Genomic DNA, 13082 nt, shown 5'->3' with positions numbered 1-13082 from the left:
TTGCAATGACTAAAGTATTTCATATATATATACATATAAACACAAGACTCCAGCTTTACTTTAGTTTGTTTTTGCAAAGCATTTTTACCTTTCCATTCATTTTGTTCTGCAGCAACTGCAAGAGGTAGGCATAAAGCATTTAAGAGCTTCTTTCCCAAGGTCCTGTTACTAGCTCAATTTAGTGGGATAAAACAGAAATCAGCTGTACTTCTGTGATTTTACTAGGTACAGCCTTGTACAATCCAGCTGGAAAACAGCTATGTGAACCCTGGATTTGCTAGGCTAGCACACCATGGCAGAAGAAGCTGTTCATATCCAGGAGGATACTTTTTTTTTTAAAAAGAGTTTACTGCAGAGCATTCCTATAGAAAGTAGATGTCAGGACCAATTCTCTCAGTTTCTATTTGTACATAGGAGCAAGGTACCGTTTGGCCAAGACTACAGATGTGTTTTTACAGATGCAAGTGCCATGCAAAAATAAATTAAAGAACAGATACCAAAACATACAAGTAATAAAACTACTGAAGGTAGATTTTCTTAAAAGTATTTATATAAACAATTTATAATACTTTTCTTCCCCCCCCCTTCTCTTTTTGACATTCACAGTTACAAAGCTGTGGCTATACATCAAGAATTTCTTCTGCAGTGCCTCCACAACGTAATCTGTAACGTCCTGTCCTCCAGCTAATAGTGGGGTCCCACAAAGCAGATAGGAAAATATAAATTGTCATGGATTCTCTGATGAACCAAGCTACTGCATAATCAAGTTTTGAAAAACACAGAGCACCACCCTAGGAATATAAAAAAAAACAAGTATATCAACATACTGATTATCCAAAAGGAATTTTAAAGTAATTTAAAACATTTATGTTACAGATAAATCTATTCTAAAGCTTATTATACAGATTTACATATCAATAGTGTATTTTTTTTAAGCCAAGAACATATTCCTGTTCAAGATATGATTATCCGTATTAAACATGAGGAACTCGGCAGAATGACCCAGAAGGTTTGAAAAGAGACTTGTATGTAGAGTAAAGGGCAAGGAAAAGTGTCACAATTTCACTTTTTTCTTTTTGAAGCTTTGTAAAACTGTGTTCAAGCAGACACTGGGTTTTTGCCACAGACGCCAGAAGAACAGCATCTGGACAGAACACTCCTGCACATTCCCAGAGGAGTGAAATTCAAATAAACAAGCCTTTGGCCTATTGCATAGGAAAAGTGGGACTACGAAAAAAGCTTATAGCCTCTCTATATTTTCTGCTCCTTTGAGAATTTCCAGCTACGTGCAGAGCTGGAAATTGAAGAGGCTTCAGAAGACGAGGAGTAGGCACAAAGCTCTTTTACATGGCGTGCATGGTGAGAAAAGTAATCAGAAAGGTGACTGTTAAACTGACCTTCTGGAGTCCTACAGAATCAACACAAGGCCTAACTTTTTTTTGTTTGTTTCCAGTATGTGATAAGACTACCAAAAGAATATTTTTCAGTATTATGAGAACTATTTGATAAGTTTGAATACACAAGTAATTATGGATCAGATTTGGATGGAATATGGTCACAGCAGAAAGTAGTCTAAATAGTTCCTACAGCATTAGAAGAACAAAGGCTGTTCTGATTTGTGACATCTTTCTACACTGAAAGTTTTGAGGCCTCACTTCTAGTGATGGGAAGATTTTATTTTTAGAAGTAGGCTACAGTTGTCCTGTAAAAGTTCATTATTACCAAAATAGAGTAAAAAATATACTTGAGTACATATACACCTCAATAAATACAAGACAAAGTGATAACTAAGATAAGAAAAAAAACCATAAAATCCCACAAAGCTGCTGTTCTTGTACTGTTAAAAAAAAAGCTTAAAATTTCTGGATATGCCTAGGTAGAGCAGACTGGAAACATGAAGATTAAGGGGACAGATACGCAAACTTTCAGAGCCTAGGTAGAGGCAGATGCATATAGAAAACAAAATTACAAACCAAGCACACTTACTCTTTTTCATGCTACTGTAACTGAAGCTGGAAGACTGAGAAGTAACAGGATTTGACCTATTATTTCCTTGATGTCAAAAGAATTATTTTGTTTTTATAATTAGGCTTAGCTTTTTGCTGAAGCAGATGGCACTAGTAACTTTAATAACCTCCAAAGAAAATGAAGCTACGTACCTGAACACCTTTTAGTTGAATGTAGTCAAATATAAACCACGCCAAGCAGTGACACATGAAAAATACCATTATATCCCATCTAAACACATGATGAGCTGCCCATCCAATAACTAGACTGGCAACAAAGCACTCTGAGATTGGCTCACAAATTATTGTGGCAGGCAACATATTAATTCGCAGTTTGGCCCACCTAGAAAAAGTCAAACAAATCAGTTCTGACTATGCATTATTCTTTATGTCCTCTTCCCCCCACCTCATCAAACGATGAGACATCGTGGTCTTTTCTGACAATGTTAGTTTAATCTCATGTAATTTACACCTCCAAATAAAATACTGCAAAAATTCTCCCTTTCAAAGATACTGCACGTAGCATTTAAAAGGTACTAAGTGGGTTTGTTTAGGGTTTTTTTAATACTTGTATCAGTCATACTTCTGTGGAAAGTCAGTGCCTCTCTCCCAACACTAACAAGAAGCATGCATCAAGCTGTGCACTGGAACTTCAGCATTCTGCACATTAGATCAAATTAGCTTGGAAAATGCATTGCCTCTCATTATCAGGTTATCCACATCAGAAGCAGGTGACAGGGGTGGGTGGCAGAGGAAGTAAGGATCAAAATTTTACCTGATCATTCTGGACTGAAACTGAGAAATAGAATATGAACCAGAGTTCTGCATTGCAACTTGTGTGGCCATTGCAAATTTCCAACCCCTGAAAAATGAATGTATCATATAAAAAACCATGCAAATAAGAGATGCAAAAAACAACTAGAGAACAAACACCCAAGAATTTTATTAGGCTTGAAAAGTTTCTTTGGCATATGTGCCATCTTACTACAATGGGTATAAGCAAAGAGATTAAGTGTATTTTACCAAGTCTCTTCATTGGAAAAGAGCAAATACCACTTGAGCAACACTTAAACCAAGATCTCAAACTTTCTTCTAAAGGAATTGACAACAATATGGCTTAATTATTTCTAAAAGACTATATTGATAGGACAAAGCACATGTCATAAGCATGTTTGCTGCATACATGTGAAGCTGACCTGAAGACTTATACTTACAGTATGTACCATGTGTTTAAAAAGATTTAAACTGCACTTAAAGCAATAAGCTTACTTCAGAGTCATCTTACCGGTCAGCTATAGCTTTGGCCATAAAGTAATCTTCAGCAATATATTGTGCAAAAGCTATCAGTCCTCCAGCTTGGTCCAAGACATCCTTCCTCATCAAGCATGACATTCCTGTTACACACTTAAAGCCAGTTAAGTTGGCTGAAATATACGACCTAGGATGCGAAGTTCCAAAATAAACCTGCCAAAACAAGATAAGGCTTTTAAAATTTTACATGTATTTATGCAAGTGCTACTCACTGACAACTTTTACTCCAAAAATGTTTAGAGGGCAAAAAGTGCTAGACATGGCCAGTTATGATGGTGTATTTGGAAAGATCTTTACCACCAAACTGAGAAATCTAGTAGTGATATTGGCTGTGTTTTTATAAATCTGTAAGTGGGTTTTAAATCCATACATTAAACTAGCATATTTCATTTGATATTTAATTTTTAATTTATTGAGGTTATTCTCAGGGAATATATATATTAAAAATCCATTAAGTAATTTACTAATCACTAGGATTAATATATTATTTGGTGATAGCTGACAGACAGGCTGTCTCCTTCCTCTTACAAAGATTAACTTCATTACTGCATACATGTTCTTAGAAACTTATTATATGGTTGTACAAAAGCTGGGGAATTTGTTTACTTAATGTACTTGCAAACAGAAATAACAAAGAAAAAATTCAGATTGTGAGTGAGTCTTTTTACAAGATTCAATAACTTAAATTTAGGAGCGTCCTATAAACAGACAGTGGGAATGAGTGCTAGTACCTCTCACTACTATTCTTCGAATAGATGGCCTTCACACTGGTCTTACTAATACAGTAACTCATTCAAGAAAAGGCATGCTCATCTTCCAGTATACTGGATCCGGAAGCAAAAAGTTCTTCCAGGAATATAGAAGGAGAAGTTGTAATTCTTGCTACTGTAGCATGTAGCAGTACTAAAAGCTTTGTGCTACAGCTCTTTGCTCTTCTCTTGTAAGCGGAAATTCAAACTTTGTGTCACAAAAATCACACAAGCCGCCCTCTCTCCATGCAATGAAGGAGTATTGAATTTCACTCCACTTTCATTTCTCACACTTCTGCCTTTGACACACATTAATTAGCCTTGGGGCCAAAATGCCTTATACATACCAGCTTAGAATAAAAGATAGTTTATTAAATCACGTGCCTTGAGACACAAGGAACAAACAAGAAAACTCAACCTCTTCATTCTACAAAAGAGAACTTACTGAGAAAGAAAAGAGGGGAGAATAGGACAGAATGAGTGATATGAAGATGGTGGATAGGAATCAACTGTTCACTTTCTCTTCCAAAACAAGTATTAGGAGACATAAAATAGCACTGTAGGAGAACAAGGGTCAGTGAACAAGGTGGTGGTTCCTGTAACAGATAGTAGATCTATGGAACTTCCTGGTAAAGACAGTTATAGATGTTAAAAATCTGTATGGACTCAAAGAAAGGATGGAAAAGTTCATGTAAGAAATCTGTTCTTACTAAAATACTACTATATTGAGGATTAGTAAATACACAAGTCTACTTCCTGCTCAGGAAGTCTCTCAGCTGAAAACTGCAGAAAGTTGAGAAGTATTACAGGAGAACAGGATATAAGCCTTGCTTGTGTTCTACTCTCCTCCAAGGCTCTGCTAGAAATAAGATATTGTGTGAGCTGGACTTTGCTCTGACTTGTCTGAGAAGGAACACAGAAATGGCCATGACACCAAAACAGAACTAATGGCCCTTCCTGACTAAGCACTAGGAAGAGTTCTTCAGTTTTAATAAATTTTAAAGATTACAGGGTGAAAATGACAGGGTTTATTTTATTACTTGTATTGTAAACTTAAACATTGAATCAATGTCCAGAGGACCACAGTAAAGTTTTGGAGCATTTAAAAGTTATCCTAGATAGTTTGAAGTGTGACTGCAGCTGAAAATAAACGTTTCTTCACTCAAAAGGTGCAAGAAGCACTATACAACTTTTAGTCAGCAAGGTCTTCCCCCCCCCCCCAAAAAAAAAAGACAACATTGCACTCACCTGTTCAAGGGTAGCAGCAAAACCCTGTCTGTCTGCAACATAGGGAAGCCCGTGGACCAAGCCTACTTTTTCAGTCATTTGATTGGCCATATCTGTCAGCGTGTCTGGCATTACTAAGTGACAAATAAAAAAAAGACAGTTCAATGAGGTGTCATTAACGGGCTACTGTATAGAGACACTAATTCTCATTCTATTACCAATATCAAGAGCACACATACTTTGATGCACAGTATTTTGGAGCAACAAAGTTTCAGAAAAATAATAAGTGATTAACATAATTTTTATGATCAACAACAAGTACAATGGAAACAGTTTGAACTGTATTTTTTTAAATGGAACTTTCACCCTTAATTAGAGATTAAACATTTTTATACCATTAAAATATTTTTTCCAGATTTCTAACTTTCATTTCTATTTGTATTCTCAGGCAAAATAATCCCCAACAACTGCTTGCCTATAGGGATTAAGAGCAATATAACAGTCAGCGAATTACAAGACACACCTACCTCTGATTCCACTATCACAAATCCATATAAGATCATATTTGGCAACTTCATAGCCAGGCATTAAGTTGTTAATCTTGGGGTTGATGCCAACCTTCTTGCCACCTAAAAAATACAAACATAATACACAAATAATGTATGGCTTTTTTTAGAATTCAGACTCAATACTCAAAATATTTAGATATATTAACTGAAGAACAATAAATGTTCACCCATCAATTCTTAAAGTCCACTTTTATGAAAAGAATTTAAATTTTAAGTATTCTTTCACTTCTATATTTTAGATCTTACTACAGTTATGGAGAAAATTAAAAAGGAAAAAATATTTAAATGCTTTCTCAAAATGGCAGGGTAACAAGGTTAATGTAATTAAAGGGCAGTAGAACTACAAAGTTTACTACTACATTCTGTAAGGTAAATATTCTCTACCTCTTATTTCTTAAAGACTACTGATTATGACCATTACACCCTACAGTATTTTTAGCAGAAAAATGAAAAAGGAGCAGAATAAAGTGAGACTCTCTTTTGCTCCTAACTGACAGAATGGTTCAGTTTGTTTCATGTCAAGAAAAAAAAAAAAAGACACTCTACTACCTAGTTCTAATATGCCTTCCCTCCTCTAATTCAAATGTAAAGCGAAGAGAGCCCTACAGTCTAAGCTGATGAAAAAGGATTGTTGCAGGACCTCAAGCTCAAATACAGCCACAACTCCAAGTCACTTCCTGCACATTTAGTTCAGTGCAAAGACAGGATTTAAACTGCTGTACTTGAGACTTAGAAGGAAAAAGTTGCAGGGTTTGCATAAACCATTCTTTCTAGAGTTTTTTTTTGACTGATGTCACAGATTGTGACTGCAAACTTACTACTTTACCCCAAACAGATGATTAAGCTACAGAAGCAACATGGACCGAACAAGGCAACTATTTGTTTTAGAATACTGTATATGGAGTTGAAGACCTAAACATTTTACAAGTAAGAGTCCCACCTTCACATTGCACTGCTTACCTATGAACAGTCTAGCATCAACATTCGGGTATTTGCCAAGAAGTTTTTTGCACACATCAATAGCTGGATCATCATGATCTTGTACACAGAGTAGTACTTCATACTAGTAAAAACAAAAATGTATACACATACGTATATATTTACACACACACACACTTAACATCAATATGGTCTAGGGAATAAAGCTTAACAGTGTACCAAACTGAAAAAAAAAAAAAGAGCACTGTTAGAGAATTAAAAATAAAACCAAGAAGGTTGTTTTACAGCTAAATAAGACTAATTTTTAGTGCACAACCAAGTACTTGTGAAAAAAGAACCAAGCCTGTATCCCAATAACCTCTTGTACTGAGGAACATTAATTTTCCTGTTATTGGAAGGGTTTCTATTAGGCATGAAGTAAGACATCCTGGTACACAAGGTAAAATTTTTATTTCCACTTCCATTTTTGTCCACATATGAATCTTAAATCCAATCTTATATTCAATGAAATCACAGCATACAAAATATTAAAGGAATGATGTTATGATACACTTGACTGCATACCTCTGAACTACACATTCCTTTACTTTGTAGATGTATACGCAGAACAGAGTTGGAAGACAACCCACAGAGACCAGTATGTGTACACTTAATTGTATAATAAAGCTAAGCTCAGGAGCACGTATATGCACATGTATATGTATTTTCCTCATTAATAGAATAATGGTTAAAAATCAACAAGAGGTAAAGAAAAACTGTAGCTGTTTCAGCCATCAAGCTACATGCTTGTTACACATGAGCTACAGTGGGTGAGGAAACAGCATTTTAAGAATCATTCAATGTTTTGAGACAGCTTTGCAAGCTTTGATGGAGAGTCATGGTTTAACTCCAGTCGGCAACCAAGCCCCACACAGCCGCTTGCTCACCCTCCTCCCGGCCCTGGTGGGATGGGGGAGAGAATCAGGAGAGCAAGAGTAAGAAAACTTGTGGGTTGAGATAAGAACAGTTTAATATTTGAAATAATAGAATAATAATAATAATGGAAAGTAAAACAACAAGAGAGAGAGAGAAACAAAAACTGAGGGAGGGAGGGCAGGAGGGCGAGAAAGAGCACGTGAGCAAGAAAGAAGTGATGCAACCACTCACCACCCGCTGACCGATGCCCAGCCAGTCCCCGAGCAGCGACCTCTGCCCCCCAGCAAACTCCCCCCAGCTTATGTACTGAGCATGACGGCACATGGTGTGGAATGTCCCTTTGGCCAGTTTGGGTCAGCTGTCCTGGCTGTGCCCCCTCCCAGCTTCTTGTGCACCTCCTCACTGGCAGAGTATGGGAAGCTGAAGAGTCCTTGACTTTGAACTAAAATATCGGTGTGTTATCACATTATTCTCATGCTAAATCCAGAACACAGCACTATGCCAGCTACTAGTAAGAAAATTAACTCTATCCCAGCTGAAACCAGGACATGGAGGTATTTCTGTTTCTGCATTAACAGCAAATTCCTTGACTACTCCTCACTTGATACAACCTTCCTCTCTCCCTGTTAAGATTACTGAACTATTACAACAAGTTATCAGAGCTCCAATGCAAAGAATAAAATTCAGAAAACACGAATTTCTGATCAAGACACCTAGAAGCCATTTTTACAGTCCGAGATTTAAAAATTCAATTAAAAACAAGTTTCTTGGAACTCATTTGATATAGCAGTTGTAAATAGGAGTCCCAACTAGTGTTCAAAACAGTTCTCATTCTCCCTTATACTATTCTATCACCTCACTAAACTTCATTTTCAGTAAACTACTTCAGCAAAAAGTAATCTGAACTTCGAAAGCTGCCTGTGGGCTCAACGATGACAATATCTGATGTTCTTGTTCCATAAGAAGTATTTCATACAACAGAAGACAGTAAGTTAAATAAATACATTCTTTCAAGAAAAAATAGTATTGTTAAACACAAAAACACACAACAACTCTAACTGCATTCAGAATATTGTGGAAACTTAAAATCATTAACCACTAAATGGGAGTTGGTAAGAGACTTAGTCCAGTGTTACAAACCATCAGACAAACACATCTCTACCTCTCAGAACACGAACTCAAAGCCAATTTGCCTAAAAAGCAAACAGTATTTGATTCCTATCATTTTACCAGCATGGAACATGGAATTTGAAGGGTAAAAGACCTGTCTCATTAAGCAGACAGGTCTTTCCACCACAACAGAACAATCCTGACAGCATGAATACCATTGAAATTACCAATTGAAGAAATTAGTTCTTTATTGCTCATCCAATTAAATATGTAAAAGAACAACTATTTTTGCTAGTAATTAAATAATTAATCTTCAATCCACAATTGCAATGACACTTCTATATCCCTATTCTCCAAGAAATTCAACCAGAAATAATAAAAAACTTCAACACTGCAGTATTTGAACACAGAAAAATTCACAGTAAATGGCCTTTGTATGCAGTAACAAAGTAAAGAACAACAAAAAGTATGACTAAAGCAGAAGAAACACAAAGATGCTTATCTACATAAACATTACAACCAGGTTCATTTGGACATACCACGAATAGAAAGATTTCTGCCAAAATTATGATATGCACAGTAGGTAAGAACTGTTCACTGATGAAGATATTACGTGTAAGTCCTGCAGTTTAGAAGCTGCATAACTGGCTTCTATGCAACACAAGATTATTTCACACACGGGGTATCACAAAAGAGTTTCAGAGAATCAGTATCACTGCAGGTTAAACTCAGCTTCACTGGAACAAGTTTACGATTATTCTTTCCTAATAATTTTTCCTTGGACAGCTGAACTTTGAATACCAAGCAATACTGTTGTTTTGATTTTTGTGGTGTAATGTCAATCTCTCAAATGAGTTATTTTTGTAGTTATTGTACAGATGCGTTTTCAAACAGTTTGGGGATCTTGCTTGTACTGTATGATCTGTGCCCCAGTAAAGTCAAACATTCATACCTTCCATTTTCACTCTCCTTGGGAAAAATATGATTGCCGCTATTGTTACCCGAAATTCAGATTTGTTTGGAGTGGCAATATTTTAGGATTGCCACCCATATGCGTAAGTTATCAGAAGTAAGGGTCACGATTATGTCTCATAAAGCAAGATCCAGCAGAGCTGCTGTTCTGAATTCTCAAACAAATAGCATTTGTAGTCAAATGTTTCAGCTGCATAATGTTTTGATGCTCATTATAGTAATAAAACAGGTTAAGATATTGCTGCAGCTTCTTTGCACTGTCTGCAATATTGGCGTATACAGCATGCCTGAAGTATGCTTTAAACTTATCTTGGCCACACTTAATCCTTATTGCACTTTTGTTGCTTTGAAAGGATTCAAATGTTCATGCCTGAAGCTTTTCAAAAGGCCCCAAGCTTCATTACAAAAGAACTATCCAACTTGTAGTAAGTTTCATATGGTGGGGTTTTTTTGTTTGTTTTACCCTGCCCACTTAGGAGTTAGTTTAAAGCTCTCAGTCAGAATACACAAAGGAAACTCACTGTACAGCTTACACATACCTTTGACCTTTTACAACTGAAGTCGCAGTGTCAGAAGCAGTTTTGAGAAGAATTGAGAAAAGTTTTATTAAAAGTAACTTACAAGTTTTATCATTCAGGAAATATGCAGTATAAAGTGTAGTCCTTTTTCCATCCACAGGAGCATACACCAAATAGTGAATGATGCAGCAAGCATGTGCGGATTTCTCCTTTAAGTTGTAAGCTCCTTAGAGCAAGGACAGCGTCTGACACACTTATCACTTACGTGACTTATCACTTATATTACAAAGTCAAACAGTGTTCAAGAGCAAACGTAAGCTTTTATTAACCATTTGTTTCCCAACACCGATAAGTGGCTTGGAGACTATCCTACCTACCAACAACTGGTGAGGTACACCACCTAATCATTGAGCAATTCTTCGTTAGATGAGCCATCAGTAAGACCCACCAGAAAGTTTCAGGCTATCAGTTAAGAGAACCTTTCAGATTCTCTTTTATTTCCTTTTAGAGGACCTGTAACAGAGAAGTAGTTAATTGGGGAGGGTGTCTGGCCTCTCAAATGATCTTTTATAGATTGAAGGGTTTCATACTGCTATAAACAATACTGGAATAATGGTGAAACAAATCTTAGTGAAGTGCAGACTATGTTTCATGCCTAAGCCTTGGTCATGTTTCTTTATAGACAGCTTTTTAAAAAGCAGTAAGTTTTGTTTCCAACATGTAAAATGTGTAATGATGCATTCCCTGTGGAAGGAAGAACAACCCGATACACAATCAAGTTGCATAGTTCTAGCCCAAGCTACTGACAGAACTTTTGGATGGTGGGAGGGGGGGAAAAAAAAAAAGACACTAAATAGTATACATACTTTTGGATAATCCAGTTCAAAGAAGGTTTCTAAGTTGTTGATCAGGTTAGGATCCACACCTTTTAACGGCTTTAGGAGTGAAACACCAGGAAGCTTGCTATATGGCTGTTTGTCTGTGGCTTTCTTATTGAGGTGGAGGCGTCTGTAAGGAGAAATAACATACACCACCACATAAAGAAAATATGCTAGAGAATTCCGTTCAAAATACAGTCAGAACTAAGAAAGCTTGGGAGTTAAAACTGCTGCAAAAAAATTAATTTTCGTTGTAGAAACAACAGCTATTTTTGTATCTGACAGTTGATGTCAGAGACAATGCCTAAAAAAACCTTACCATTGTATGTAGGTTAAATGAAACCTTACTCAGACATTTCAGATTAATGCATTTTGCACTATGCATTTTGAACAGTAAGAGTATCGCTTTTTTCAAACTACACAGGAGACAAGATTTTTCTGCCTTCCTCCATAGCATTAAAATTCATAGTATTATAATAAGATATTCAGAAAAACTAATTTACTGCAAACAAGGCAAAAGAAGAGAAGGGTCAGGTGCTTCTACCTGCATTAAGTTATGCAAAACTTAAAGCAAACTGAAAGCACAGGGGAAACAGTTGATCTTACTGATCAATTTGTTAAACACTTGCAAGAAAAGGATAAGGATCAACCAACTGTAGTATAAAAATCCTAGAAACTGGACATTAGGCTGGGTCAGAAGCACAGATACACTGCGAACAGAATTCCAAACAGTCACTAGTATTTCAGCAATGAATATACAAAATAAATTGACGATCATGTCACAACTCACTAATATGAATGTTTAATCCTACGCTCCTGTGTGAATGAATACAAAGTTGAATTCTGAAAGCTTGACGGGCCAATATACAATCAAATTTGCATCAAGTAATATATATATATAATTTAAATAACTGGAGAAAAAGTATCTGCTGAAACTTAAAATTTGCAAATTAGTGTATATACTGCATACTGTAGTTCTCTAGCATGCATAGTAGTCAGATTGAAAGAATATTTTATTGCAGCATGTACCAAATAGTATAAATTCTTAACTTAAAAACTTCCGCACTTTAAAATTCACAAGATGCTGCCTAAAAAAAACCAAAAATGGGAATAGGGTTGCTTCATGGAGTGCTACATCCTGAATAAATGGTAAAAAAAAAAAGTCAAGTTCTTAGGAAGCATGCTCCTGAAGAACATGCCTGACCAAGTGAAGTTACTGAACTACGAAGCAGCTCCACTAAGAGATTCCAGTAGTTCTCTAGAGGTTTTTTTTTTCCCCCTGAAAAGGGACAGTGACATCCTTACATGTGTTACCTCATCGCCTTCCCCCCCGCCCCCAGCACGCTTCTTTCAGGCAGGTTTGCAGCTGAACACCAAGGGCATAATGCTGTTGCAGAGCATAAACAATGGGCTCACTAAAAAGACAGAAGGACAAAGCAGATGATGTCCTTGTACTGTTACTGAGCCCAAGCCTGGGCACTGCAGAGGTAAACTGAAATAGTCTTTGCCAAGCAATTAACAGCCAAGGGACAGCCTGACCAAAGTAAAAAAAGCAATAGTTCAGATAGCTACCACAGACAGAGAAAGACTTTCTTGGAAGCATGCTCCTGAAGAACATGCCTGACCAAGTGAAGTTACTGAACTACGAAGCAGCTCCACTAAGAGATTCCAGTAGTTCTCTAGAGGTTTTTTTTTTTCCCCCTGAAATGGGACAGTGACATCCTTACATGTGTTACCTCATCGCCTTCCCCCCCGCCCCCAGCACGCTTCTTTCAGGCAGGTTTGCAGCTGAACACCAAGGGCATAATGCTGTTGCAGAGCATAAACAATGGGCTCACGAAAAAGACAGAAGGACAAAGCAGATGATGTCCTTGTACTGTTACTGAGC

At 36.7% G+C, this 13082-nt stretch overlaps 1 protein-coding gene across 1 annotated transcript in view; it reads right to left on the bottom strand.

Annotated features, from left to right (window-relative positions):
* Positions 1-448: 448 nt before the first annotated feature.
* Positions 449-13082, bottom strand: part of UGCG (UDP-glucose ceramide glucosyltransferase) — a 118153-nt gene continuing 105519 nt past the window's right edge. The window contains exons 3-10 of the mRNA XM_009329003.1: positions 11183-11367; positions 6823-6925; positions 5821-5922; positions 5315-5427; positions 3292-3470; positions 2782-2868; positions 2160-2349; positions 449-791 (exon numbers count right to left, since the gene is read on the bottom strand). Of these exons, the coding sequence (XP_009327278.1) occupies positions 621-791; positions 2160-2349; positions 2782-2868; positions 3292-3470; positions 5315-5427; positions 5821-5922; positions 6823-6925; positions 11183-11367 (1130 nt within the window). The 3' untranslated portion in view covers positions 449-620. The remainder of the gene's footprint in view (positions 792-2159; positions 2350-2781; positions 2869-3291; positions 3471-5314; positions 5428-5820; positions 5923-6822; positions 6926-11182; positions 11368-13082) is intronic.

This window comes from Pygoscelis adeliae, unplaced genomic scaffold (genome assembly GCF_000699105.1).
Source record: "Pygoscelis adeliae isolate BGI_AS28 unplaced genomic scaffold, ASM69910v1 Scaffold127, whole genome shotgun sequence".
Classification (NCBI taxonomy): domain Eukaryota; kingdom Metazoa; phylum Chordata; class Aves; order Sphenisciformes; family Spheniscidae; genus Pygoscelis; species Pygoscelis adeliae.
The sequence above is the reverse complement of the archived record's forward strand: the minus strand, read 5'-3'. Positions and strand labels throughout refer to the sequence as shown.